At 44.4% G+C, this 26961-nt stretch overlaps 1 protein-coding gene across 1 annotated transcript in view; it reads left to right on the top strand.

Moving 5' to 3' along the window:
• The window catches only part of galnt18b (UDP-N-acetyl-alpha-D-galactosamine:polypeptide N-acetylgalactosaminyltransferase 18b), a 472052-nt gene that overhangs the window by 275491 nt on the left and 169600 nt on the right, over positions 1 to 26961 (top strand). Inside the window, exon 3 of the mRNA XM_068046700.1 lies at positions 11818 to 11984. Within this exon, the coding sequence (XP_067902801.1) occupies positions 11818 to 11984 (167 nt within the window). The remainder of the gene's footprint in view (positions 1 to 11817; positions 11985 to 26961) is intronic.

Below are 26961 nucleotides of genomic sequence, written 5' to 3' on the forward strand. Positions count from 1 at the left end.
TAAAGCAAAACTGGTAACAGGAAGTAGAAAAGTAGTAAGTGAAATTAGAAGACAGACAAAGCGAAGGCAAGCATCAGATAGGATCAAAATGTGGAATAATGTTAAAAAGACATGGTGAAGGGCACTCTATCTGAATGCACGCAGCATTCGCAACAAGGTAGATGATTTGAAGGCACAAATAGAGGTAAAAGGGTATTATTTAATTGACATTGCAGTGATGTGGCTACAGGGTGACCATGACTGGGAACTGAACATTCTGGGGGTTAGTAATAACCAGAAACTGAACAGAACCAGCCACATAAACACTGTGGCTACAAGAGCAGGCCAGAGGCTGGGAATTCTGCAGTGAGTAACTCACCTCCTGTCTCTTCCCTCCCCCGCTCCCGACCCCGTTGCAATTGTACGTGGGGCGGCGGTGAGAATGGCCTGCCCACCTCAGGCCAATCAAGGCCCTTATGTGGCCAATTAACTGGCACTTAAGGTTTTCTGCCCTCCGCTGCGGATATTGTACCCTTGGCGGCTGGACGTCAGAAACCTCAAAATGCCCGCCTGCTGAAACCAGGTGGCCTTCTTGCGGGCTGGTACGCCCTCCTGATCAGACCCCTGTGTCCCACGGAGCGCGGCCCCCCCTAACTAACTGCCCCCCCCTTACCTTGCCAGGGCCCGACCGATTGTCCCCAGAGAGGCCTTAACAACTGACCTTAGTTCCAGGGCCGTCCTTCAGCTTGCTTGTGATGGCTGGGTGTAGGCCCAGCAGTGGCCACCTATCCCAGTGGCGCAACTGGGACTAAGGCAGCTCCATTAGATGGGACTTCCTGCTTCAAGGAGGTGGAAGACCTGCCCAAGACCAATTAAAGGCCAGAGGGACATAAAACTCCAGTCTGGCTCCCCGGACCTGGTGGAGACGGGCTCACCACCGACTTTCCGGCCGGTGGATGGGGCCTACCACCCAGTGAAAAATTCTGGTCCTGGATACTAATGACATCAAGAAATTTGGGGATAGCATGGGAAAGTGGCATTGAGGTTGATGATCAGCCATGACCTAATTGAATGGCAGTGCAGGCTCGATGGCCTGAATGGCCTACTGCTGCTCCTATGTTCCTAAGTGGCTTGTGGTCAGTCTCCATGGTAAAATGTTTTCTGAACAAATAGTTTTTTTTTGTTTCATGGGATATGAGTGCCACTGGCAAAGACAGCATTTGTTGTCCAACTCTAATTGCCCTTGACAACTGAGTGGCTTGCTAGGCCATTTCAGAAGGCAGTTAAGAGTCAACCACATTGCTGTGGGTCTGGAGTCAAATGTAGGCCAGACCAGGTAAGAACGGCAGATTTCCTTCCCTAAATGACATTAGTGAACCAGATGGGTTTTTACGACAATCGATGGTAGTTTCATGGTCATCATTACTGATGCTAGCTTTCAATTCCAGATTTTTTTTTAATTAATTGAATTTAATAATTAAATTTAAATCCCACTAGCTACCATGGTGGGTTTTGAACCCATGTCCCCAGCATATTAACTTGGGTTTCTGGATTACTAGTCTAGTGACAGTACCACGATGCCAGTGCTGCCTCACAAGTGTGAAATTTAGCTGACCAAAACCAGAGTGTTAGAGTAATTGGATTGGGTTTGTGACAAACTCTTCAGCATGAAGGCGATTGGCTTCCCTTCCTGCATGATACAGGTGCCTAATCCCTTCTGGGACACATCAAGTGTGGTGTCTTTGGCCGGGTCATAATACGCTGTCTTGACTTGACAGATCTAACTTTAAGGACTCCAACATGAGCTGTTGGTCTTCCTGCCACAAGTAAGGGGCATCTTTAAGCAGTAGTTCCCTAAGTGGTCCTGCTCGCTCAGCAAAATTGGGAATTGACGGGGCTAAGAGACCCTCTCCTCTCCCCTGTGTCTTTCTCTCTCCCCTCTCTGCGTCTTTCTCTCTCTCTCTCCACCCCCCCCCCCCCCCCCCGCCTCTGTTTCTCTCTCTCTCCCCTTCCTTCCCACCAGGCCTAGGCCGCATGCCTCGGGCTCACCTTCACTTTAATCAGCATGCTGTCTGCTCCTCAGGCTGATCGCAATGACTGTTTCCGTCGTGACCTGGTCCACTCATTAACCTCAGGGGTCGCGACGCTGGGCCGCAGCCAATCGCCACGCAGGCACACGGCGCTCTCTGGGAGTTTTTGCCTCACATTATGGTTCCGTCCACAGGGACCGAGGAGCAGGGGGACTACATTACTCAGCAAGCGAAAACAGCAGGGGTTGCTGATTGCAATAGAAATGCTTGGCAGGCCGGAAGAAATTTCACACCCCTGAAGCTGAAAGCAAATGGCCGGAAGCAAACACCTCGCAGCAAGGAGGAGGAACAGCCGAGTAGTTTTCACCTGCGGGCTGGATAGAAAACTTTGGCAGGCCGGACTCTGGCTCGCAGACCATATGTTGGACAATCCTGGGGTAGATTGTAATGTGTCACTAGTTACAGGGAGTTAGCGGTTAGATTAGATTGTAATGTGTCGCTAGTGACAGGGAGTTAGCGGTTAGATTAGATTGTAATGTGTCGCTAATTACAGGGAGTTAGCGGTTAGATTAGATTGTAATGTGTCGCTAGTTACGGGGAGTTGGCGGTTAGTTTGGATTGTAATGTGTCGCTAGTTACGGGGAGTTAGCGGTTAGTTTAGATTGTAATGTGTCGCTAGTTACGGGGAGTTAGCGGTTAGCTTAGATTGTAATGTGTCGCTAGTTACGGGGAGTTAGCGGTTAGATTAGATTGTAATGTGTCACTAGTTACGGGGAGTTAGCGGTTAGATTAGATCGTAATGTGTCGCTAATTACAGGGAGTTAGCGGTTAGATTAGATCGTAATGTGTCACTAGTTACAGGGAGTTAGCGGTTAGATTAGATTGTAATGTGTCGCTAATTACAGGGAGTTAGCGGTTAGATTAGATTGTAATGTGTCGCTAATTACAGGGAGTTAGCGGTTAGATTAGATGGTAATGTGTCGCTAGTTACAGGGAGTTAGCGGTTAGATTAGATTGTAATGTGTCGCTAATTACAGGGAGTTAGCGGTTAGATTAGATTGTAATGTGTCACTAGTTACAGGGAGTTAGCGGTTAGATTAGATTGTAATGTGTTGCTAGTTACAGGGAGTTGGCGGTTAGTTTGGATTGTAATGTGTCGCTAGTTACAGGGAGTTAGCGGTTAGTTTAGATTGTAATGTGTCGCTAATTACAGGGAGTTAGCGGTTAGATTAGATTGTAATGTGTCACTAGTTACAGGGAGTTAGCGGTTAGATTAGATTGTAATGTGTTGCTAGTTACAGGGAGTTGGCGGTTAGTTTGGATTGTAATGTGTCGCTAGTTACGGGGAGTTAGCGGTTAGTTTAGATTGTAATGTGTCGCTAGTTATGGGGAGTTAGCGGTTAGATTAGATTGTAATGTGTCACTAGTTACGGGGAGTTAGCGGTTAGTTTAGATTGTAATGTCACTAGTTACAGGGAGTTAGCGGTTAGATTAGATTGTAATGTGTCGCTAATTACAGGGAGTTGGCGGTTAGTTTGGATTGTAATGTGTCGCCAGTTACGGGGAGTTAGCGGTTAGATTAGATTGTAATGTGTCGCTAGTTATGGGGAGTTAGCGGTTAGATTAGATTGTAATGTGTCGCTAGTTACAGGGAGTTGGCGGTTAGTTTGGATTGTAATGTGTCGCTAGTTACGGGGAGTTAGCGGTTAGTTTAGATTGTAATGTGTCGCTAGTTACGGGGAGTTAGCGGTTAGCTTAGATTGTAATGTGTCGCTAGTTACAGGGAGTTAGCGGTTAGTTTGGATTGTAATGTGTCGCTAGTTACGGGGAGTTAGCGGTTAGATTAGATTGTAATGTGTCACTAGTTACAGGGAGTTAGCGGTTAGTTTGGATTGTAATGTGTCGCTAGTTACGGGGAGTTAGCGGTTAGCTTAGATTGTAATGTGTCGCTAGTTACAGGGAGTTAGCGGTTAGTTTAGATTATAATGTGTCACTAGTTACAGGGAGTTAGCGGTTAGTTTAGATTGTGCTATGTCTTTCCCGTAGTTTCAGGGAGTTGGATTGCAATTGCCCAGAAGTTTTGCCTGAGTTGGCCATGTTACATTGGTCTGTTCAAACAGACAGCATTACTGGGTGGTGAATGGTAGCGTGCGAGGTTATACTGTGTTCTGGATGGAGCGAGCTTGATGGACCTGATAGTCTTTATGTACTGGTCGTCTTTTTGTAGGTTTGTATGGGCAGCCTGGGTATTGACTCTGGGTCCTGCCTGGTGTGGGGCTCAGAGAGTTCACACAGTCATTAGCTCAATCATAGGGATAATCCCCATTCTACAATCTGCCTCTGGAGAACTCACCTCTTCCCCTTGCTGTTCCTTGCTATGATCACGCACAAATCAGATATCACACAGTTAGCTAGATTTCCTTTCACCTTTATTTCCAAATCTTCTCACATTTAACTTATTGAAATAATATGACTCTTAACAGAGATGGAAAATGATTGACAGGAGAACACTCTCCACTCCATCCAGCCTGTTGCACACAAACTGCAATGCCTTGTCCATCACAATGGATCCACTCACCACCCTTCCCGATCTCCTGGGAGAGACGAGAAACTATGATCAAAAGTCCAGAACAACTTGGGATTAAAATATATCTGCAAAGTTCCGCTCCAACCTCCTTAGGTGATCAAAACTAGCCCAGGAGATCATTCTGGCTCTAATAACCACTAACCCACCAAATGCTCCCATTTCCAGCTAAAGTGCGATGCCTGTGGGGAAAGTCGGTCATATCCAGACGGCAAGCAGGAGAGGAGGAAACAGTAAAGCTCCAGGTTATGGTAAAGCTCCAGGTCGCAGGTCTTGGTAGACCTAAAGCTCGTTCAGGAGCTTGGAAGTCCTCAAATGTGCATATATGTTATGAAAGTGCTTCCATTTTTAAATTTAAAAAAAAATTTTTTGAGGCCTTGTGTTAAAACTGAAATCATTCCATGGAATTGACCATTACCAAGTTCACCGAAAGGACACTTGAAATGTTGTTTGAAAGCCACCTGTGCTGGAGGCTACCTGTGATTTGGGCTCAGAAAACAACAGAACCCTTGGTGACTTGGGGAAAAATAGTTACAGAGAAGCCACATATCAAGGTTTATGGAGGTCAACAGGTCAACTCTCTGTTTGGGTTTGGACATTGCTTTCCGATTAGTTGGGATGTGAACTGTTTGAAGTTAGTTGGTGTTTTCCTGCCAATGAAAAAAGAAACCACCCAGCTCACCTCCTTCTCTATCTCTTTGAAGAAATCCTGCAAAGATCCAGTGTGGGAGAATTCAAATCCCTGGTGCTGCATAGCTCCTGAGAAGCTGAGAAAAATCCTGCAATTCAAGTGTGTGCTGGTGGAAAACCCTGATAACACATTTCTCCTAGAAAGCCAACAAGAATAATTCTCGACATCTCCAGAATGGACTGCTTCTGAAACGATCTCAGTGACTCATCTCCATATACCCGAACACCAGACCAGAAAAGGGACAACTGACTTCCTTCCATATCTTCTTTTTTCGTCAAGTATTAGCAAGTATTTGGCCAAGGTAGTCTCTTATTTAAAATCTTTTTTGTAATAGATCTCTACAGAGAGAATTTCTTAATTTTTTTCCTGTGTGTGTATGTGTGTGTAATTAGGGAATTTAAAAAGGGAACTTTCATATTTCAATCTGTGTGTTAATGCTTTGCTTTATTACTGGTTAAGTCTTGTTTTGCAATAAACTGATAATTTTGTTGTTTTGTTGTTGGTTGGTGCATTTTATTCTGCGATATAAAATAGAGTGTATGATTGGCTGTACCGGTAATTGGGTAAACATTTAAATATATGTTGTGACCTGTGGAGAAGTGGAACTAGAAAAACAGTGCACTCCTCCTGCCTCGGTCGTAACAGATAGATCTGGAAATAGAAGATGATGTTATTGAGCAGGAAGATCAGGAGTTGTACTTAATCAGACAGCAAGAGAAACAAAACATGGAAGTTGAGAGAAAAAGGGCTGAAGATATAATTCCAGCGCCCAAAGTAAAAATTAAAATTGGAGATTCACAACTTACTTTCATAGTCGATATAGCCAAAGCAGAGTCTGTTCTCTCAGAAGGTGAGTACAAGAAGTCCCTAAGTCACATTCCCTTATGTAAAACTAGTGTGAAACTGACTAGTTATTCCCATAATAGTATTCCAATATTAGGTGAGGTGAGTGTTAAGGTGGAATACAATGATGCATTCTATTGTCTGCCATTGGTAGTAGTTGGAGAGAACAAAGTCTCCCTGATGGGAAGAAATTGACTGAAGAAAATACACAAACTGGGCTGAGTTATTTACAGAAGGGATCAGCAAGAGTACATCTAACATTGAGGAGGTGACAATTGATTCAATTTTAGCCCATTAGTTACCATTAAATTATTTTACATACAAAAATAACATGCCAGTGTCCGCCAGAGAAATTTCTGAAGAAACACGCAAGGATGTGGTGCTCATTAAAGTACTCATTTATGTCATGAATGGCTAGTCTAAAGAATGCGAAAATGAGAAATTGCGAAATCAGAAACAGAACTTCGCATGTAGAAATGAACTAAGCATAGATCAAGGTTGTCTCCTGTTGGTTTAAGAGTCATTATTCCAACAATCTGTAACCTCATGGCCCGGCATATCGCCTACTGTACCATTGCCATCAAGCCGGGGATCAACCCTGGTTCAATGAAGAGTGCAGGAGGGCATGCCAGGAGCAGCACCAGGCATACCTCAAAATGTCAACCTGGTGAAGCTACAACTCACGATTACTTCCATGCCAAACAGCGTACACAGCATGCGATAGACAGAGCTAAGCGATCCCGCAACCAACGGATCAGATCTAAGCTCTGCAGTCCTGCCACATCCAGTTGTAAATGGTGGTGGACAATTCAACAACTAACTGGAGGAGGTGGCTGAACAAATATCCCCATCCTCAATGATGGGGGAGCCCAGCACATCAGTGCAAAAGATAAGGCTGAAGCATTTGCAACAATCTTCAGCCACAAGTGCCGAATGGTTGATCCATCTCGGCCTCCTCCTGAAATCCCCAGCATCACAGATGCCAGTCTTCAGCCAATTCGATTCACTCCAGGTGATATCAAGAAACGACTGAAGGCACTGGAAACTGCAAAGGCTGTGGACCCTGACAATATTCCAGCAATAATACTGAAGACCTGAGTTCCAGAACTTGCCGCGCCCCTAGCCAAGCTGTTTCAGTACAGCTACAACACTGGCATCTACCCTGCAATGTGGAAAATTGCCCAGGTATGCCCTGTACACAAAAAGCAGGACAAATCCAAACCAGCCAATTACCACCCCATCAGCCTACTCTCAATCATCAGTAAAGTGATGGAAGGTGTCATCAACAGTGCCTTCAAGCGGCACTTGCTTAGCAAAAACCTGCTCAGTGATGCTCAGTTTGGGTTCTGCCAGGTCCACTCAGCTCCTGACCTCATTACAGCCTTGGTTCAAACATGGACAAAAGAGCTGAACTTCAGAGGTGAGAGTGACTGCCCTTGACATCAAGGCAGCATTTGACCGAATATGGCATCAAGGAGCCCTAGCAAAACTGGAGTCAGTAGGAATCAGAGGGAAAACACTCCATTGGTTGGAGTCATACCTAGTGCAAAGGAAGATGGTTGTTCAATGGTATTACCATCACTGAATCTCTCACTATCAACATCCTAGGGGCTACCATTGACCAGAAACTGAACTGGAGTAGCCATATAAATACCGTAGCTACAAGAGCAGGTCAAAGGCTCGGAATCCTGCGGTGAGTAACTCACCTCCTGACTCCCCAAAGCCTGTCCACCATCTACAGGCACTAGTCAGGAGTGTGATGGAATGCTCACCACTTGCCTGGAAGGGTGCAGCTCCAACAACACTCAAGAAGCTCGTCACCATCCAGGACAAAGCAGCCCGCTTGATTGGCACCCCATCCATAAACATTCACTCCCTCCACCACCGACGCACAGTGGCAGCAGAGTGTACCATTTACAAGACGCACTGCAGCAACCCACCAAGGCTCCTTAGACAGCACCTTCCAAACCCGCAACCTCTAGCACTTAGAAGGACAAGGGCAGCAGCTGCATGGGAACACCACCACCTGCACATTCCCCTCCAAGTCACACACCATCCTGACTTGGAACGAGCTCGCCGTTCCTTCACTGTCACTGGGTCAAAATCCTGGAACTCCCTTCCTAACAGCACTGTGGGTGTACCTACCCCGCATGGACAGCAGCGGTTCAAGAAGGCAGCTCACCACCACCTTCTCAAGGGCAATTAGGGACGGGCAATAAATGCTGGCCTGGCCAGTGACGCCCACATCCCATGAATGAATTTTAAAAAATTCTGCCAAGGTTTGGGGAGAGATCTTTAGAGGAACTCCATCAACAGCACACAGGAATATTCCGTATGAAAGCAGTAGCAAGAAAATATCTTTTGTATCCAAAGGTAGATAGAGATATTGAAGAGGTGGTGAAAAGTTGGGAAGTGTGTCTCAATGAGCAATGATCCCACCAAGGTTCCTTTCATTCATGGACAAAGACAAGAAAAGTGTGGGAACTAGTACATGTTGATTTCTTTGAAGTGGAAGGGAAAGAGTATTTTGTTTTGGTCGATAGTTGTAGCAAGTGGGTAAATGCTGAATTTATGTCCAATACCACAAGTACCAAAACTATTGAGGTTTTGAGAAGTTGATTTGCAACTTATGGTTACCAGAAATGTTGGTGTCAGATCATGGTCCACAGTTGAGTAAGAATGGAGTCAAACACACTCTAATACCACCATATCATCCAACATTGAATGGTGCTGCAGAAAGAAATATACAAATCATGAAGAAGTCTTTGGAGAAGTACTTGCTAGGTGACAAGCTAGGCAGTAATTCCACGTTCCTCTTTGACACAGGCTAGACAATTTTCTGTTGTTACGACCAGGTGAGGTTGGGCTCCCCCTCTCAGCCTCTTCCTGGTTTGGCTGTAAGAGGGTTTAATTTTTAAAATGCAGTGTTTTTAGCTTCCCCTCAGTGAATCCTTGCTCACTGCTCTCTGATTGTAGTGACAAAGAAATCAACCAGACAGGTTTTCTTAGATTTAACACGAAACGTGTACATTTATTAACCTTAAACTCTAATTCAGTTAAAACTACTAAAACAAATACATGACACGACCACGCTAGCATGCATACGTGATAAACACACGCGCAAATAGAGACAGAAGAGGAGGAAGAAGTAATATGGAGTTCAGTTACTCGTTTTGGGATTCAATGAAAAGTCTTTGATTGCAGTTAAGTCTTGCAGTTCTCGTTGGGGCCCAGTGCACACTTTCACTTGTTTAGCTGGGACCAGAAGGCTGCAGGAGTCCTCTCTCTCTCGAGGCTTACGTTTCTTCTGTGGGTCCCTGGAACATTTCTTGAGAGAGAGAGACAGGGAGAGAGTGGCACAATGCAAAAATGCTGGAAATACTCAGCAGGTCTGGCAGCATCAGTGGAGAGAGAAGCAGAGTTAATGTTTCAGGTCAGTGACCTTTCATTAGAACTGGCAAAGGTTGGAAATGCAATAGGTTTTAAGCAAATAAAGCGGGGTGGGACAAAAGATAACAATGGGGAAGGTGTTGATAGGACAGAGGGTCACAGAGAATAACTGACCAGAAGGTCATGGAGCAAAGGCAAAGGGTGTGTTAATGTTGTGGTGAAAGACAAAGTGTTAGTGCAGAGAGGGTGTTAATTGATGGAATAATGAATAGCCCTCACAAAAAGCACAAACATGAAAAAAAGTGGACAGGCACATGGTAAAAAAAAATGAATGATGAAACAAGCTCAAATAAAATAACAATACATTTTTTTTTTTAAACGAAAAATAAAAAAGGGGGGCCCGTCATGCTCTGAAATTATTGAACTCAATGTTCAGTCCGGCAGGCTGTAGTGTGCCTAATCGGTAAATGAGATGCTGTTCCTCGAGCTTGCATTGATGTTCACTTGGAACACTGCAGCAATCCCAGGACAGAGATGTGGGAATGAGAGTGGGGGTTGGTGGGGGGGGGGGTGCGGTTAGCGACAGGAAGGTCGGGGTCATGCTTTCGGACTGAGCAGAGCTGTTCTGCAAAGTGGTCACCCAATCTGCGTTTGGTCTCCCCAATGTAGAGGAGACCACGTTGTGAGCAGTGAATACAGTATACTACATTGAAAGAAATACAAGTAAATCACTGCTTCACCTGAAAGGACTGTTTGGGGCCTTGGATAGTGAGGAGAGTGGAGGTCAATGGACAGGTATTACACATCCTGTGATTGCATGGGAAAGTGCCATGGGAAGGGGATGAGGTGTTGGGGGTAATGGAGGTGTGGACCAGGGTGTCGCGGAGGGAATGATCCCTTCGGAATGCTGACAGGGAAGGGGAAGGGAAGATGCAACGGGTAGTGGCATCACGCTGGACATGGCAGAGGATGATCCTTTGGATATGGAGGCTGGTGGGGTGGAAAGTGAGGACAAGGGGAACCCTGTCACGGTTCTGGAGGGAGGGGAAGGGGTGAGGGTAGAGGTGCGGGAAATAGGCCAGACACAGTTTAGGGCCCTGTCAACCACAGTGCGGGGGAAATCCTCGGTTGAGGAAAAAGGAAGACATATAAGAAGTGTTGTTGTGGAAGATAGCATCATCAGAGCAGATGCATCAGAGATGGAAAAGCTGGGAGAATGAAATGGAGTCCTTATCGGAGGCAGGGAGTGAGGAAGTGTAGTCGAGGTAGCTGTGGGAGTCGGTCGGCTGATAATGAATATTAGTCGACAGCCTATCCCCAGAATTGGAGACAGAGAAGTCGAGGAAGAGAAGTGTCGGAGATAGACCATGTAAAGGTGAGAGAAGGGTGGAAATTGGAAGCAAAGTTGATAGTTTTCCAGTTTGGGGCAGAAGCAGGAGACGGTACCGAAACAATCATCAGTGTACCGGAAAAAGAGTTGGGGGAGGGGACCTGAGTAGGACTGGAACAAGGAATGTTCGACATATCCCACAAAAAGACAGGCATAACTAGGACCCATGCGGGTACCCATAGCAACACCTTTTACTTGAAGGAAGTGAGTGGAGTTGAAGGAGAAGTTGTTCAATGTGAGAATACATTCAGCCAGGCGGAGGAGGGTGGTGGTGGATGGGGACTGGTTGGGCCTTTGTTCAAGGAAGAAGCGGAGAGCCCTCAAACTGTCCTGGTGGGGGATGGAGGTGTAGAGAGATTGGACGTCCATAGTGAAGAGGAGGCGGTTAAGGCCAGCAAACAAAATGACGTAGGGTGTCAGAAGAGTCACGGATGTAGGTGGGAAGAGCCTGGACCAGGGGAGAAAAGATAGAGTCAAGATAGGAAGAAATAAGTTCAGTGGAGCAGGAACAGGCTGAAACAATAGGTCTGCCGGGTCAGTCAGTCCTGTTTGTGGATTTTGGGAAGGAGGTAGAAGCGGGCTGTCTGGGGTTGTGGGACTATGAGGTTGGAAACTGTAGAGGGAAGATCTCCAGAGGAGATGAGGTCAGTGACAGTCCTATGGACAGTAGCTTGATGTTCAGTGGTGGGGTCATGGTTCAGAGGGAGGTAAGAAGAAGTGTCTGAGAGTTGGCGCTGAGCCTCTGCAAGGTAGAGGACAGTATGCCAGACAACAACAGCATCACCCTTGTCAGTAGGTTTGATCACAATGTTGGGGTTAGACCTGAGAGAACGGAATGCAGCAAGTTCAGAGGGAGCCTTTAAATATTATTTGACACGACTGATTTCTATTTCTGATTGTGTTGTGACAGGTGCAGAAACATCAGCTACCCAGAAAACCTTCCTCAAGTCAGCGTGGTGTTTATTTTTGTTAATGAAGCTCCTTCTGTTGTTTTACGCTCCATCCACTCAGTGATTTCCAAAACCCCAGCTCACCTACTCAAGGAGATCGTGCTCGTCGATGACCACAGCAACAATGGTGAGCATCTTGGTGACTGTTTGTGGCTGGGATACCCCAGGAACTCTTAACAGCTGAGCCTTTCAAGCACAGCAAGAGCCCCTTGGGCCCAACTAACTGTTTGCGGAGTTCTCAACCTTTCCTTTTAACTCTCTCGCCCTCCACACAAGCCCACCCACATGTCTCTTGAATCCATTTATTGCATTTAGTTTAAGTCTCCCCAAGTAATTGAAGATAGTGATTTATCGCCCTTGCTACTTTTTAATAAAAACTAGCAGATGTCCCATATATTAAAAGCAAAACACTGCAGATGCTGGAAATCAGAAATAAAAATGAGAAATGCTGGAAATACCCAGCCGTATCTGTGGAGAGAGAAGCAGAGTTAACGTTTCAGGTCAGTGACCCTTCATCAGAACTCAGATGTCCCATGCTGTTACACACAAGTCACAGGATGCTCTGCCTTGTAAGTTCAGGATCATTATACCTTGTATAGTGTGCATGCTTGAGTGTGTGCATGTGTGTGTGTGTATATATACTATAAAACACCGGAGTACAGGCATCAATTGTAACAGTACAGAATCTGGTCTTTTTTGAGACGTCACAGTTTACAATTCCAGTATAGGTACCTGGGTCTTTATTGAGTTCAGGTTACACCCCAGCATGAGTATATTCAAGACAGATTTCGATAGATTTCTAGATATTAAAGTTATCAAGGGATATGGGGATAGTGCAGGAAAATGGCTTTGAAGTAGAAGATCAGCCATGATCTTGTTGAATGGCAGAGCAGGCCCGAGGGGCCGAATGGCCTACTCCTTTTCCTATTTCCTATGTTTCAAAGTATATGTTGTGAAAGTGCTTCCATTTTTTGTTAAACATTTTTTGAAGACTCATATTTAAAGTGTGGAAATGGATTCATTTTGGAAGACTGATGATTTCATAGATGCTGGTCCTTGTTTTTTTGTTGGAAGTTCACTGAAAGGACACTGAGTGGTCTTGTTTGAAAACAACTTTTCCTGGCTATCTACTTGCCTTAAGTTCAATAAACAACAGAAAGCTTGGTGACTTGGGGAAGATGTTTACAGAGAAGTGACATGTCAAGATTTATGAGGGTCAGGAATTTATTTTGTTTCTGAGATATTGTTTTGGTTCAGTTGGAGTGTGGACGGTGTTGAAAAGCAGTTGGTTTTGTAGCTTGTTGAAAAGAAACCCCCAGATCATCTTTCCTGCACCTCTCTAAGAGACCCTGAGAAATCCAATGTGTGTCAGCTGCTCTTTCTCTACCTCTTTGAAAAAACCCTGCAAATCCAGAGTATGATAACTGAAAACCCTGATGCCACATTTCTCCCGGAAAGCCTTCCAGACATATTCTCGACATCTCCAGAACGAGCTGCTTCTGAAAAGATCCCAGTGACCCATCTCCAAGTACCCAGACACCTGACCAAAAGGGATAACTGACATCTTTCCATATCTTCTCTTTTTTTTCCTTCAAGAATTAGCAAGTATTTGGTCAAAGTATTCTTTTTTGTCTTTATTTTGTAAAAGGCCTCTGCAGAGAGAATTTCTTTATTTTTTTAGTGTGTGTGTGAGTTTGTGTGTGGGGTATTTAAAAAGAGAACTTTTATATTTCAATAGGTGTGTTAATACTTTGCTTCATTGCTGGTTAAGTCTTGTTTTATAATAAACTGATAATTTTGTTGTTTATTAAAGAAACCTGGTCGGTGTGTTTTATTCTGGGATAAAAATAGAGTCTATGATTGGCTGTATCGGTAACAGGGTAAACATTTAAAAATATGTTGTGACCTGTGGAGAAGTGGAACTGGGAAAGACAGTACACTCCTCCCACCTCAGTCGTAACAATATGCACATGCAAATGTATGTGTCTGCAGTGAGCGTAAATGCTTGTGCATATGTGTGAGTGTGTGCGTGTGAGTGTGTGCGTGTGAGCGTATGAGTGTGTGCGTGTGAGTGTGCGCGTGTGAGTGTGCGCGTGTGAGTGTGCGCGTGTGAGTGTGCGCGTGTGAGTGTGCGCGTGTGAGTGTGTGCGTGTGAGTGTGTGCGTGTGAGTGTGTGAGTGTGCGTGTGTGCGTGTGAGTGTGTGCGTGTGAGTGTGTGCGTGTGAGTGTGTGCGTGTGAGTGTGTGAGTGTGTGCGTGTGAGTGTGTGAGTGTGTGCGTGTGAGTGTGTGCGTGTGCGTGTGCGTGTGAGTGTGTGCGTGTGAGTGTGTGCGTGTGAGTGTGTGCGTGTGAGTGTGTGCGTGTGAGTTATGTGCATGTGATGACTGGTAGGATGAAGAGCCAAGTGTGTGATCATTTTTTGATCATTGTGGCTGCTTTACTGCCTTAGGTACTGAATGTGCTTGATGTTTGTTAAGTGAATATACAGCTGTGTGAAGTACATTTACCCTGGATTGTGTATGAGGTCTTTTCTAATTCGCACGTGTGTTGAAAACAGTGTCACCGTAGCAACTGCAGTGACAAGTCGATGATTTCTACTGGGCTAATAACCCTCTGCATGAGAAAAACAGTTTCTTGTCATTTTCCCATCATTCAAACATTGCCAATTCTAAGTTTGTGCCATTTGTCACAGATTCTCCATTCAGTGAAAAGAGTCTTTACCAATTTATTCCTTACAACCTTTCATCATTTCGAAAACCTTGTTCAACTTCTTAACCTTCTTCCAACTTCAGTGAGAATATGAAGCATTTTCTTTGCGTATTTGTTCCTAGCTATAGAACATGACATGGCATTGCTCACAGTTAGAATGGGAAGGGGGTTTGTGGGGTGGGTATCATGGCTTAGGGGTGGGTCAGTTAGCTCAGATGGCTAGTGTATGGTACAGAAAGATGCTAACAGCATAAATTTGATCCCCGTACTGGCTGTGGTAGTTCACGGAGGTCTGCCTCCTCACCTTGAGGAGTGGTGTGCCTCGAACTATACGTTACCAACTGTCTCTCTCTTTAATGTCCTTTGGGACTATGGCTAGAGCAACAACAATCATGGGCTGGGTTTTCATTCTTTCTGCCATCTATTTTTAAGCACAGGGTGGGGTTGGGGCCGGGGCAGGGGAGGGGCAGGGGCAGGGGTGAAGCAGGGGCAGGGGAGGGGCAGGGGCAGGGGTGAAGCAGGGGCAGGGGAGGGGGCAGGCAACAAATAAAACGAAAGTGGCCCGAGTTTTTCAAAGCAGTTTTCCAAGACAGCGAGAGAGAGAGAGAGAGAGAAAGACAGAGAGAGAGAGAGAGACAGAGAGAGAGAGAGACAGAGAGAGAGAGACAGAGAGAGAGAGAGAGACAGAGAGAGAGAGAGAGAGACAGAGAGAGAGAGAGACAGAGAGAGAGAGACAGTGAGAGACAGAGAGAGACAGAGAGAGAGAGACAGATGAGAGAGAGAGAGAGAGAGACAGAGACAGAGAGGGAGAGAGAGAGAGAGACAGAGACAGAGAGAGACAGACAAACAGAGAGAGCGAGACAGAGAGAGAGAGAGAGAGAGAGAGAGACAGAGAGAGAGAGAGACAGATGAGAGAGAGACAGAGACAGAGAGGGAGAGAGAGCCAGAGACAGAGAGAGACAGACAAACAGAGAGAGCGAGACAGAGAGAGAGACAGAGAGAGACAGACAAACAGAGAGAGCGAGACAGAGAGAGAGACAGAGAGAGACAGACAAAGAGAGAGGGAGAGCGACAGAGAGAGACAGAGAGAGCAATCCAGTTCTACAGACTGGTAGGGTTCCCACAAGTGTGAGGAGAGATTGAAGAAACTCACGTGGCAGTTATTGCCCCAATAACAAATCCCATGATGTCATGGATGGGAAAACATTCCGTTGTCTTCCTCTGTGACGACATGCAGCTTATTTTGCATGTGAATGTCCATTATCTTGGTAGTTGTCATGGCAGTTTCATCACTTGCCAATTCATCATACCAGCCCTGATGACTGTGAACCATGCATCGGGATGGTTAATTAGTCAGGACTATCCCTCCAGTCAGGGCTTATGGCTGCAGTATGGTAACAGCTACAAGACTGGGCTGTTGCAGCGAAGTTGGGCTTATGAAATGGCTGCAGACTCGTTCTGAATGAAGGCCGGGATGGTGGACAGTCTGTTTACCACATTCATCTCCACGTATGTGGTGGGCTCCAAATGCTTTGGCCACCAGGTTAATTACTACATGACTGTTACTTGACCTTTGGAATGTTTAATGCAGTCATTTAAAGAACATGTTGCATGCAGAATAATGGTGTGCTAATCTCAAAACACCATTACTGATTTCTTTCAATGTATGAATTGCTGTAAAGCTTAGAAAATAAATTGAGTTCATAATGAAAAAAAAAAGACTGGGCTGTTGATGGAGGTCAGGGAAGACAGAGCAGATGCTCTGTCCACATTTTCTAATACTCCTTGGATAAGTCATCTGTGCCAGGGATCGAGAAAGTGGCCATAATAAAATAAACCAACAAAGGATAGGACATAACTTTGGGTAACTGTAGAACAGTTGATCTAACAACAGTTCTAGGCAACTGCTTAGAATCCATAATTTCAGATAAAAATTTGCAAAATCCATGCTGTCATCTCGGATGGACAGATGGATCTGTTAAAGGTGAGTTTTATTTAACAAATGTAATACAGTTTTTGAAGAAGTGATAGATTAAGCAATAGTACTGAATGTAGTGTACAAGGATTTTCGAAGGTGTTTGATAACGTATCCCACAGGAGGCTTGTTAGAAAAATTCAGACATGTAATATTACAGGAAAAGTAGCAGAATGGAATGACAGTTTGGGTGCCAGAGTTCAGGACATCTGCTCAGGGCTGGAGAGGAACTTACAGTGGGAGAGGGGAAGATCCAGTTGTCTTGGTTCATGTGGGTACCAATGATATAGATTATTGGGGGTAGATGGGAGTGTGCAATTCGAGACAGTAACAGATCAGCCTTGATCTTATTAAATGGCAGAGCAGGCTCGATGGGCCGAATGGCCTACTTCTGCTCCTAATTCATATGGTCGTATGGTTGTTTAGGTAGGACTAGGAAAGAGATTCTGCATAGGAAGTATGAGCAGCTAGGGGCTAAATTAAAAAGCAGAACCTCAAAGGTAATAATCTTTGGGTTATTACCTGACCCATAAGCAAACTGGTATAGGGTAAGTAAGAGTAGAGAGTTAAAAGCGTGGCTCAAAGATTGGTGTGGGAGAAATGGGTTTCGATTCATGAGGCATTGGCACCAGTACTGGGGAAAGTGGGAGCTGTACCATTGAGACGGTCTTCACCTGAACTGTGCTGGGACCAGGGTTCTGGGGAGTCATATAATTAGGGCAGTAGAGCGGGCTTTAAACTAAATAGTGGGGACGAGGGATCAAGTGAGGGAAGATGCGATAATTTAAAGAGAGAGGAGAAGGCAAGAGAGCATGATAGTAATAAGGGAAATGATAAGCTGAGTGGGATTATCCCACTTCCTGAGCAGGAAGGGACAGAGTGTACAAACTTAAGAGTGCACCAGCAGATAAGGCTGGAGGCTGTGAACTAACAGAGCAGGCGGGGGGGGGGGAATGGTTTGGGTGAAGGGATATTTAGATTTCCAAAGAGAAAGACCGAGGCATCGTAACAGTATAGCGTGGTGGGTAAAGACAAGCAGAATGGGACAGGAAGGAACAGAGGGTTTAACAAAAATTGTACATTTGCAAATAAGGTCATTGCAGGGACTAGAAACATAAAAACATAGAAAAATTGGAGCAGGAGTAGGCCATTCGGCCCTTCGAGCCTGCTCTGCCATTCAATACGATCATGGCTGATCATCCAAACTCAGTAATCTATTCCCGCTTTCTCCCCGTATCCCTTGATCCCATTAGCCCTATGAACTCTATCTAACTCTTTCTTGAATACATTTAATGATTTGGCATCTACTGCTTTCCCTGGTAGAGAATTCCACAGGTTCACCACTCTCTGGGTGAAGAAATCCCTCCTCATCTCAGTCCTAAATGGCTTACCCTTTAACCTTAGACTGTGACCCCTGGTCCTGGACTCCCCCGCCATCGGGAACATCCTTCCTGCATCTAGTCTGTCCAATCCTGTTAGAATTTTGTAGGTTTCTATGAGACCCCTCTCATTCTTCTAAACTCTAGTGAATACAAGCCTAATCGACCCAATCTCTCTTCATACGTCAGTCCTGCCATCCCAGGAATCAGTCTGGTGAACCTTTGCTGCACTCCCTTTATAGCAAGAACATCCTTCCTCAGATAAGGAGACCAAAATTGCACACAATACTCCAGATGTGGTCTCACCAAGGCCTTGTATAATTGCAGCAAGATATCCTTGCTCCTGTACTCGAATCCTCTCGCTATGAAGGCCAACATACCATTTGCCTGCTGCACCTGAATGCTTGCTTTCAGCGACTGGTCCACAAGGACACCCAGATCTCGCTGCACCTCCCCCTTTCCCAATCTATCGCCGTTCAGATAATAATCTGCCTTCCTGTTTTTGCCACCAAAGTGGATAACCTCACATTTATCCACATTATACTGCAATTGCCATGTATTTGCCCATTCACTCAACCTGTCCAAATCACACTGGAGCTTCTCTGCATCCTCCTCACAGCTCACGCTCCCACCCAGCTTTGTGTCCTCTGCAAACTTGGAGATATTACATTTAATTCCCTCATCTATATCATTAATATATATCATGAATAGCTGGGGTCCTAGCACTGATCCCTGCGATACCCCACTAGACACTGCCTGCCACTCAGAAAAAGACCTGTTTATTCCTACACTTTGTTTCCTGTCTGCCAACCAGTTCTCTATCCATGTCAGTACCTTACTCCCAATCCCATGTGCTTTAATTTTTCACGCTAATCTCTATGTGGGACCTTATTGAAAGCCTTCTGAAAGTCCAAATACACCACATCCACTGGTTCTTCCTTATCTATTCTACTAGTTACATCCTCAAAAAATTCCATTAGATTTGTCAAGCATGATTTCCCTTTTGTAAATCCATGTTGACTTTGTCCGATCCTGTCATTGTTTTCCAAGTGCTCTGCTATTACATTTTTTATAATGGACTGTAGCATTTTCCCCACTACTGATGTCAGGCTAACTGGTCTATAATTCCCTGTTTTCTCTCTACCTCCTTTTTTAAATAGTGGGGTTGCATTAACTACCTTCCAATCCATTGGAATGGTTCCAGAGTCTAGAATTTTGAAAAAAGACCAGCAATGCATCTACTATTTCTAGGGCCACCTCCTTAAGTACTCTGGGATGTAGATTATTAGGCCCTGGGATTTATCGGCCTTGAATCCCATCAATTTCCCTAACACCATTTCCCTACTAATACTGATTTCATACAGTTCCTCCTTCTCACTAGACCCTGTGTTCCCCAACATTTCTGGGAGGTAATTGTGTTCTCCTTTGTGAAGACAGAACCAAAGTACGTATTTAATTGGTCTGCCATTTCTTTATTCCCCATTATAAATTCCCCCGTTTCTGACTGTAAGGGACCCACATTTGTCTTCACTAATCTTTTTCTCTTCACATATCTATAGAAGCTTTTACAGTCAGTTATTATATTCTCTACAAGCTTACTCTCATACTCTATTTTCCCCTTCTTAATCAATCCCTTTGTCCTCCTTTGCTGAATTCTAAACTGTTCCCAATCCACAGGTTTGCTGCTTGTTCTGGCCATTTTATATTTCTCCTCCTTGGATCTAATACTATCCCTAATTTCTTTTGTAAGCCACGGTTGAGCCACCCTTCCTGTTTTATTTTTGCACCAGACAGTAATGAACAATTGCTGTAATTCATCCATGCGCTGTTTAAATGCTAGCCATTGCCTATCCACTGTCAACCCGTTAAGTAACGTTTCCCAATCTATCATAGTCAACTCGCGCCTCATACCTTCATAGTTTCCTTTATTTAGATTGAAGACCCTAGTCTCGGAATCAACTCTCTCACTCTCCATCTTAATGAAGAATTCTATCATGTTATAGTCACTCTTCCCCAAGGGACCCCGTACAACAATACCCAGTCTAGGATGGCCTGTTCTCTAGTTGGTTCCTCTACGTATTGGTCCAAAAAACCATCACATGTGCACTCCAGGAATTCCCCCTCTACAGTATTATTGGTAATTTGGTTTGCCCAATCTATATGTAGATTAAATTCACCCATAATTACAGTTGCACCCTTATTGCATGCATCTCTAATTTCCTGTTTAATGCCATCCTCTACATCACCACTGCTGTTTGGGGGTCTATATACAACCCTCACCAATGTTTTCTGTCCCTTGGTGTTTCTTAGCTCCACCCATACAGATTCCACATCAGGATTCTCTGAGCTAATATCTTTCCTCACTATTATATTGATTTCCTCTTTTACTTACAATGCTACTCCACCTCCTTTCCCTTTTTGCCTGTACCTCCTAAATATTGAATACCCCTGGATGTTCAGTTCCCATCCTTGGTCACCCTGCAGTCATGTCTCTGTAATCGCAACTACATCGTATCCATTTACATCTATTTGTGCGGTTAATTCGCCTACCTTATTGCGAATACTCCGCGCATTGAGACACAATGCCTTTAGGCTTGTCTTTTTAACATTCTTAGTCATCTTAGTCATCAGAAGCAAAAAAATGAAGTTAAAGGTTCGATATCTGTAATAAGATAAAGAACTAGTGGCACAAATGGAGGTACATGATTTAGATCTAATTGCCCTTACAGAGACATGGTTACAAGGTGATCAAGGTTGCAAATTAAATATTCCAGAGTACACAATATTTCAGAAAGACAGACGGAACAGCAAAGGAGGAGGGGTAGCGCTGGTGGTAAAGGATGACATAAGGATATTAGTGAGAAAGGATCTGGCCTCAGAGGATCATGAAGTAGAATCAGTATGGGTGGAAATAAGGAATAGCAAGTATCAGAAAACACTGTGGGAGTGGTTTATAGAACCCCGAACAGTAGTTATACTATTGGACAGAGCATTAAACAAGAAATTATTGGAGCTTGTAACAAAGGCATTGTAATAATTATGAGGGACTTTAATCTTCATATAGACTGGGACAATGAGATTGGCAAGAGTGGTCTAGAAGATGAGTTTGTAGAATGTTTTTGGAAGAGTTTCTTGGAGCAATGCATTGTGGAATTGACTAGGGATAAAGTTGTCTTAGATCCAGTATTGTGTAATGAAGCAGGGTTAATAAGCAACGTCATATAAGGAATTTTGGAAAATCATAGCTAGCACATCCACTATCTCTGCAGCTATCTCTGTTAGAACCCTAGGATGTCGGCCATCAGGTCCCGGGGATATGTTAGATTTTAGTCTCTTAAGTTTCTCCAATACTTTTTCTCTGCTGATATTAATTTCCTCACTCTTTAGCTCCTAGGTTACCATCTATTTCTGGTATGTCATAGTAAATGATCCACTGGGAAACAGTGATCATAATACCATAGAATTCCATGTTAAGTTTGAAAGTGACATGCTCCAATCATAAACAAGAATCTTAAACTTAAACAAAGCCAACTATGTAGGTATGAGGGGAGAACTGGCTAACATTAATTGGGTAAATAGACTAAAAGGTATGGTGGTAAATGAACAGTGGGAAACCTTCAAAGAAACAATTCAAAATGTTCAAAAAAATACATTCCATTGAAAACCAAAAACTCAACAAGAAAGGCCCATCGTGGCTCACTCAGGAAGTTAAGGATAGTATTAGATTAAAAGAAGAGGCTTACAATGTCGCAAAACAGAGCAGCAAGTCTGAGGATTGGGAGTGTTTTAGAAACCAGCAAAGGGCCACCAAAATGTTGGCAAAAAAGGATAAAATAGAATGAGAGCAAACTAGCCAGTAATATAAAAACAGTTTATAAGTGCTTTTATATGTATATAAAAAGCAAGAGAGTAGCTAAAGGAAACTTTGGTCCCTTAGAAGCAGAGACAGGAGAAATTGTCATGGGGAATGAGGAAATGATTGAGAATTGAACAAATATTTTGTGTCTGTCTTCAGAGTAGAAGACACAAGTTTCATACCAGAAATAGATGGTAACCTAGGAGCTAAAGAGTGAGGAAATTAATATCAGCAGAGAAAAATATTGGAGAAACTTAAGAGACTAAAATCCGACATATCCCCGGGACCTGATGGCCGACATCCTAGGGTTCTAACAGAGATAGCTGCAGAGATAGTGGATATGCTAGCTATGATTTTCCAAAATTCCTTATATTCGGGAAAGGTCCCATCAGATTGGAAGTTGGCAAATGTTACACCGCTTTTCAAGAAAGGAAGGAAAAAGGAAGCAGGGAACTACAGGCCAGTTAGCCTAACATCAGTCGTTGGGAAAATGCAGGAATCAGTTATTAAGGAAATCACTTAGAAAATGCACTTAGAAAAGCATAGTATGATTATTGCAAGTCAACCTAGTTTTAGTAAAAGGAAATCCTGTTTGACAATGTTATTAGAGTTTTTTGAGGATGTAACTAATAGGGTAGATAAAGGGGAACCAGTAGATGTAGTATACCTGGATTTTCAAAAGGCATTCAATAAGGTGCCACACAAAAGGTTAATAGGCAAGATAAAGGCTCATGGAGTTGGGGGTGATATATTAGCATAGATAGAGGATTGGTTAACAGACATGAAGCAAAGAATGGGCATAAATGAGGCATTTTCAAGTTGGCAGGCAGTGAACAGTGGAGTGCCGCAAGGATCAGTGCTGGACCTCAGCTATTTACTATATAAATGACTTAGACAGAGACAGAGAGTAATGTATCTAAAGTTTGCTGATGATACAAAGGTGGGTGGAAAGGTAAGCTTTGGGGAGGACACAGAGAGGGTACAAAGAGCTATAGACAGGTTAAGTGAGTGGGCAAAAAGATGGCAGGTGGAGTATAATGTAGGGAAGTGTGAAGTTATTCACTTTGGTCATAAGAATAGAAAAGCAGAATATTTTTTAAAAGGTGTGAAACTTGTAAGTGATGTTCAAAGTGACTTGGGTGTACTTGTACAAGGAACGCAGAAAGTTAACATGTAGGTTCAACAAGCAATTAGGCCTTTGTTGCAAGGGAATTGGAGTACAGGAATAAAGCATTAACACACTCTTTGCCTTTGTCCCAAGAAAGCTTTGTTATTTAATCTCCCTCTGCCCTATCAAACACCTTCCCCTTTGTTCTCTCCCCCACATGCTCCCCTTCTCTTGCTTAAAACCTAATTATTTTCTAACCTTTGCCAGTTCTAATGAAAGGTCACAGACCTGAAACGTTAACTTTGCTTCTCTCTCCACAGATGCTGCCAGACCTGCTCAGTATCTCCAGCTCTTTTAGTTTCAGGAATAAGGAAGTATTGCTACAATCATATAGGGTTTTGGTGAGACCATATCTGGAATACTGTGTGCATTTGTGGTCTCCACATTTATGAAAGGATATACTTACATTGGAGGCCTATATTCTCTGGCATTTAGAAGAATTAGAGGCGATCTAATTGAAACATACAAGATTCTGAAGGGGCTGGTTGGGTAGACGTTGAGAGATTGTTTCCGCTGGTCGGGGAATCTAAAACATGGGGCACAGTCTCAGGATAAGGGGCCGATCATTCAGGATTGAGATGAGGAGAAATTATTTCACTCAAAGGGTTGTGAATCTTTGGAATTCTCTACCCCAGAGGGTTGTGGAGGCTCCATCGTTGAATACATTTAAGACTGGGATAGAGAGACTTTTGGTCTCTCAGGGAATCAAGGGATATGGCGAGTGGGCGGGAAAGTGGAGTTGAAGTCCAAGATCATTCACGATCAGATTGAATGGTGGAGCAGGCTCGATCGGCCAGAAAGTCTACTCCTGCTCTTACTTCTTATGTTCTTGTTACACAGACTGCAGAATGACTGGAAGCTGTGCAAAGTAAGGGTCAATGCTGGGAGGACAATGGGGATAGGGATCATGATGTCAACACAGAAGTAGGAAAGTGGAGATAGATTTGCAGAATGGGTTGATGAATATCAACTGCAGTTTAATGGAGAGAATTGTGAAATACCAGTGAACTACAGAGCATTACAGAAGGCGGCACTTTGGCCCATCATACATGTTTGTTTGAGGCATCCCAAACTAATCCCAGTGCCCACTCTCTCCCCAGAGCCCTGTATCAATCCCAAACTAATCCCAGTGCCCACTCTCTCCCCAGAGCCCTGTATCAATCCCAAACTAATCCCAGTGTCCACTCTCTCCCTATAACCCTGTATCAATCCCAAACTAATCCCAGTGCCCACTCTCTCCCCAGAGCCCCGTATCAATCCCAAACTATTCCCAGTGCCCACTCTCTCCCCAGAGCCCCGTATCAATCCCAAACTATTCCCAGTGCCCACTCTCTCCCCAGAGCCCCGTATCAATCCCAAACTAATCCCAGTGCCCACTCTCTCCCCAGAGCCCCGTATCAATCCCAAACTAATCCCACTGCCCCACTCTCTTCCCATAGCCCTGTATCAATCCCAAACTAATCCCAGTGCCACACTCTTTCCCCATAGTCCTGTATCAATCCCAAACTAATCCCACTGCCCCACTCTCTTCCCATAGCCCTGTATCAATCCCAAACTAATCCCACTGCCCCACTCTCTTCCCATAGCCCTGTATCAATCCCAAACTAATCCACTGTCTCACTCTCTTCCCATAGCTCTGTATCAATCCCAAACTAATCCCACTGCCCCACTCTCTTCCCATAGCCCTGTATCAATCCCAAACTAATCCCAGTGCCACACTCTTTCCCCATAGCCCTGTATCAATCCCAAACTAATCCCACTGCCCCACTCTCTTCCCATAGCCCTGTATCAATCCCAAACTAATCCCACTGCCCCACTCTCTTCCCATTGCCCTGTATCAATCCCAAACTAATCCACTGTCTCACTCTCTTCCCATAGCTCTGTATCAATCCCAAACTAATCCACTGACACACTCTCTCCCTATAGCCCTGTATCAATCCCAAACTAATCCACTGTCCCACTCTCTTTCCATAGCTCTGTATCAATTCGAAACTAATCCACTGCCTCACTCTCTCCCCATAACCCTGTATCAATCCCAAACTAATCCCACTGCCCCGCTCTCTCCCCATAGCCCTGTATCAATCCCAAACTAATCCCACTGCCCCACTCTCTTCCCATAGCCCTGTATCAATCCCAAACTAATCCCACTGCCCCACTCTCTCCCCATAGCCCTGTATCAATCCCAAACTAATCCCACTGCCCCGCTCTCTCCTCATTACCTTCTGCATCTTCCTTACTTTAAACACTTATCAGTTTCGCCATTGAATGATGCAAAGATTTCCACCTCATTCACTCCCAGTGACAATGCCTGTCAAAGAGACTGGAGATCCTGGGATGGTGTCCACTGGAGCAGAGAGACCAAGAGGAGATTTAACTGAGGTAATTAAAATTCTGAAGGGCTTTGATAGGATGAATAGGGAAATATTAGGCACTATTTGAACCTATCTCGCCTGTTGGGATCGGGTGCAATGCTGGTTTTACACTGCACCTGGTTTTGCTCCTTACTGAAAGCAGTGTGGAGTAATATTGGACAGGATGTAAAACTGGTCTCCCACCCGATCCCGTGTGTTTTCTGCCTGGTAAGTTATGTTAAAGCTATCTCCAATTTCCTCTGGTTGGGGAGTCAGTGATGAGGGATCATCAATTTAAAATGGTCACTGGGAGAGTGAGGAGCACGATTAGGAGAAATGTTTTTACACAGAGGGTTGTTGGATTCGGGAATGCTCTACCACAGGAAGTGGCTGAGGCACAGATCATTGTATCTTTCAAGGGAGAATTGGATAAACATTTGAAGCAAAGGAAGAGACAGGACTTTAGGGGGATTATTGGAATTAGTTTAGCCAAAAGACAGCACAGAGCCTATGGGCCGAATGGCCTCCTTCTGTGCTCTAAACTTTTATGGTTCTACCTTAAAGTTCAAAGCAAGACCAGAAATACCTCTTATTCAAAAATAATTCTGGGAATGTAGAACCTGCTGCTCTGGATTTTAAAGTTTGTTTTAATTAATTCTTTCCTGGGATGTGGGCATCACTGGCAAGGCTGGTATTTATTGCCCAATCCTAATTGTTCTTGAGAGGTGGTGAGCTGCCTTCTTGAGCCACTGCAGTCCATGGGGTGTAGGTACACCCACAGTGCTGTTAGGAAGGGAAAACCCATGATTTTGACCCAGTGACAGTTTCCAAATCAGAGCTGCAGGATCAATCAGTATTTCAAGGGCAAATGGGCACTCACTTGGAAAGCAACATCTTTGATGAGATACAGAGAAACGGGAGAGAATTGGGTTAAAAAGGTTAAAGAGAGCTGCCACAACTAACAAAATGGTGAATCATTGATTGGCTGAATGGTCTATTCCTGTTCTGATGACTCAGTATTTCCCAGTCATAGTTCTGCGTCGATACCGGTGTGTGTAATATAAAATTCTTTGCATTCTGTAGCGTACAGACAGATCAAGGCACCTTAAAAATCACTTTGAGCTGACAACTGTGTGGGGCCATCAAGAGTTGATTACGATGCAGAAAACCTGCGGCCAGGAATTATTTATTTATTTAGAGATACAGCACTGAAACAGGCCCTTCGGCCCACCGAGTGTGTGCCAACCATCAACCACCCATTTATACTAATCCTACATTAATCCCATTACCCTCTCACATCCCCAGCTTCCCTCAATTCTCCTACCACCTACCTATACTAGGGGCAATTGATAATGGCCAATTTACCTGTCAACCTGCAAGTCTTTGGCTGTAGGAGGAAACCGGAGCACCCTGCGAAAACCCACATGGTCACAGGGAGAACTTGCAAGCTCCGCACAGGCAGTACCCAGAATCAAACCTGGGTGACTGGAGCTGTGAGGCTGTGGTGCTAACCACTGCGCCACTGTGCTGCAGCAGAAATAGGCATCATTGTTATCTTTATTGGGGTTTACAAGTTGTTGTCAGGAACCCGAAGCTTGGAGCAGCTTTCTTTCTTTCTGCTCATGTTAGCTTTGTGTCCGCGCTTGGAAAATTCTGGAACCACTTTC

The sequence above is a fragment of the Heterodontus francisci genome, chromosome 14, assembly GCF_036365525.1.
Source record: "Heterodontus francisci isolate sHetFra1 chromosome 14, sHetFra1.hap1, whole genome shotgun sequence".
Lineage (NCBI taxonomy): Eukaryota > Metazoa > Chordata > Chondrichthyes > Heterodontiformes > Heterodontidae > Heterodontus > Heterodontus francisci.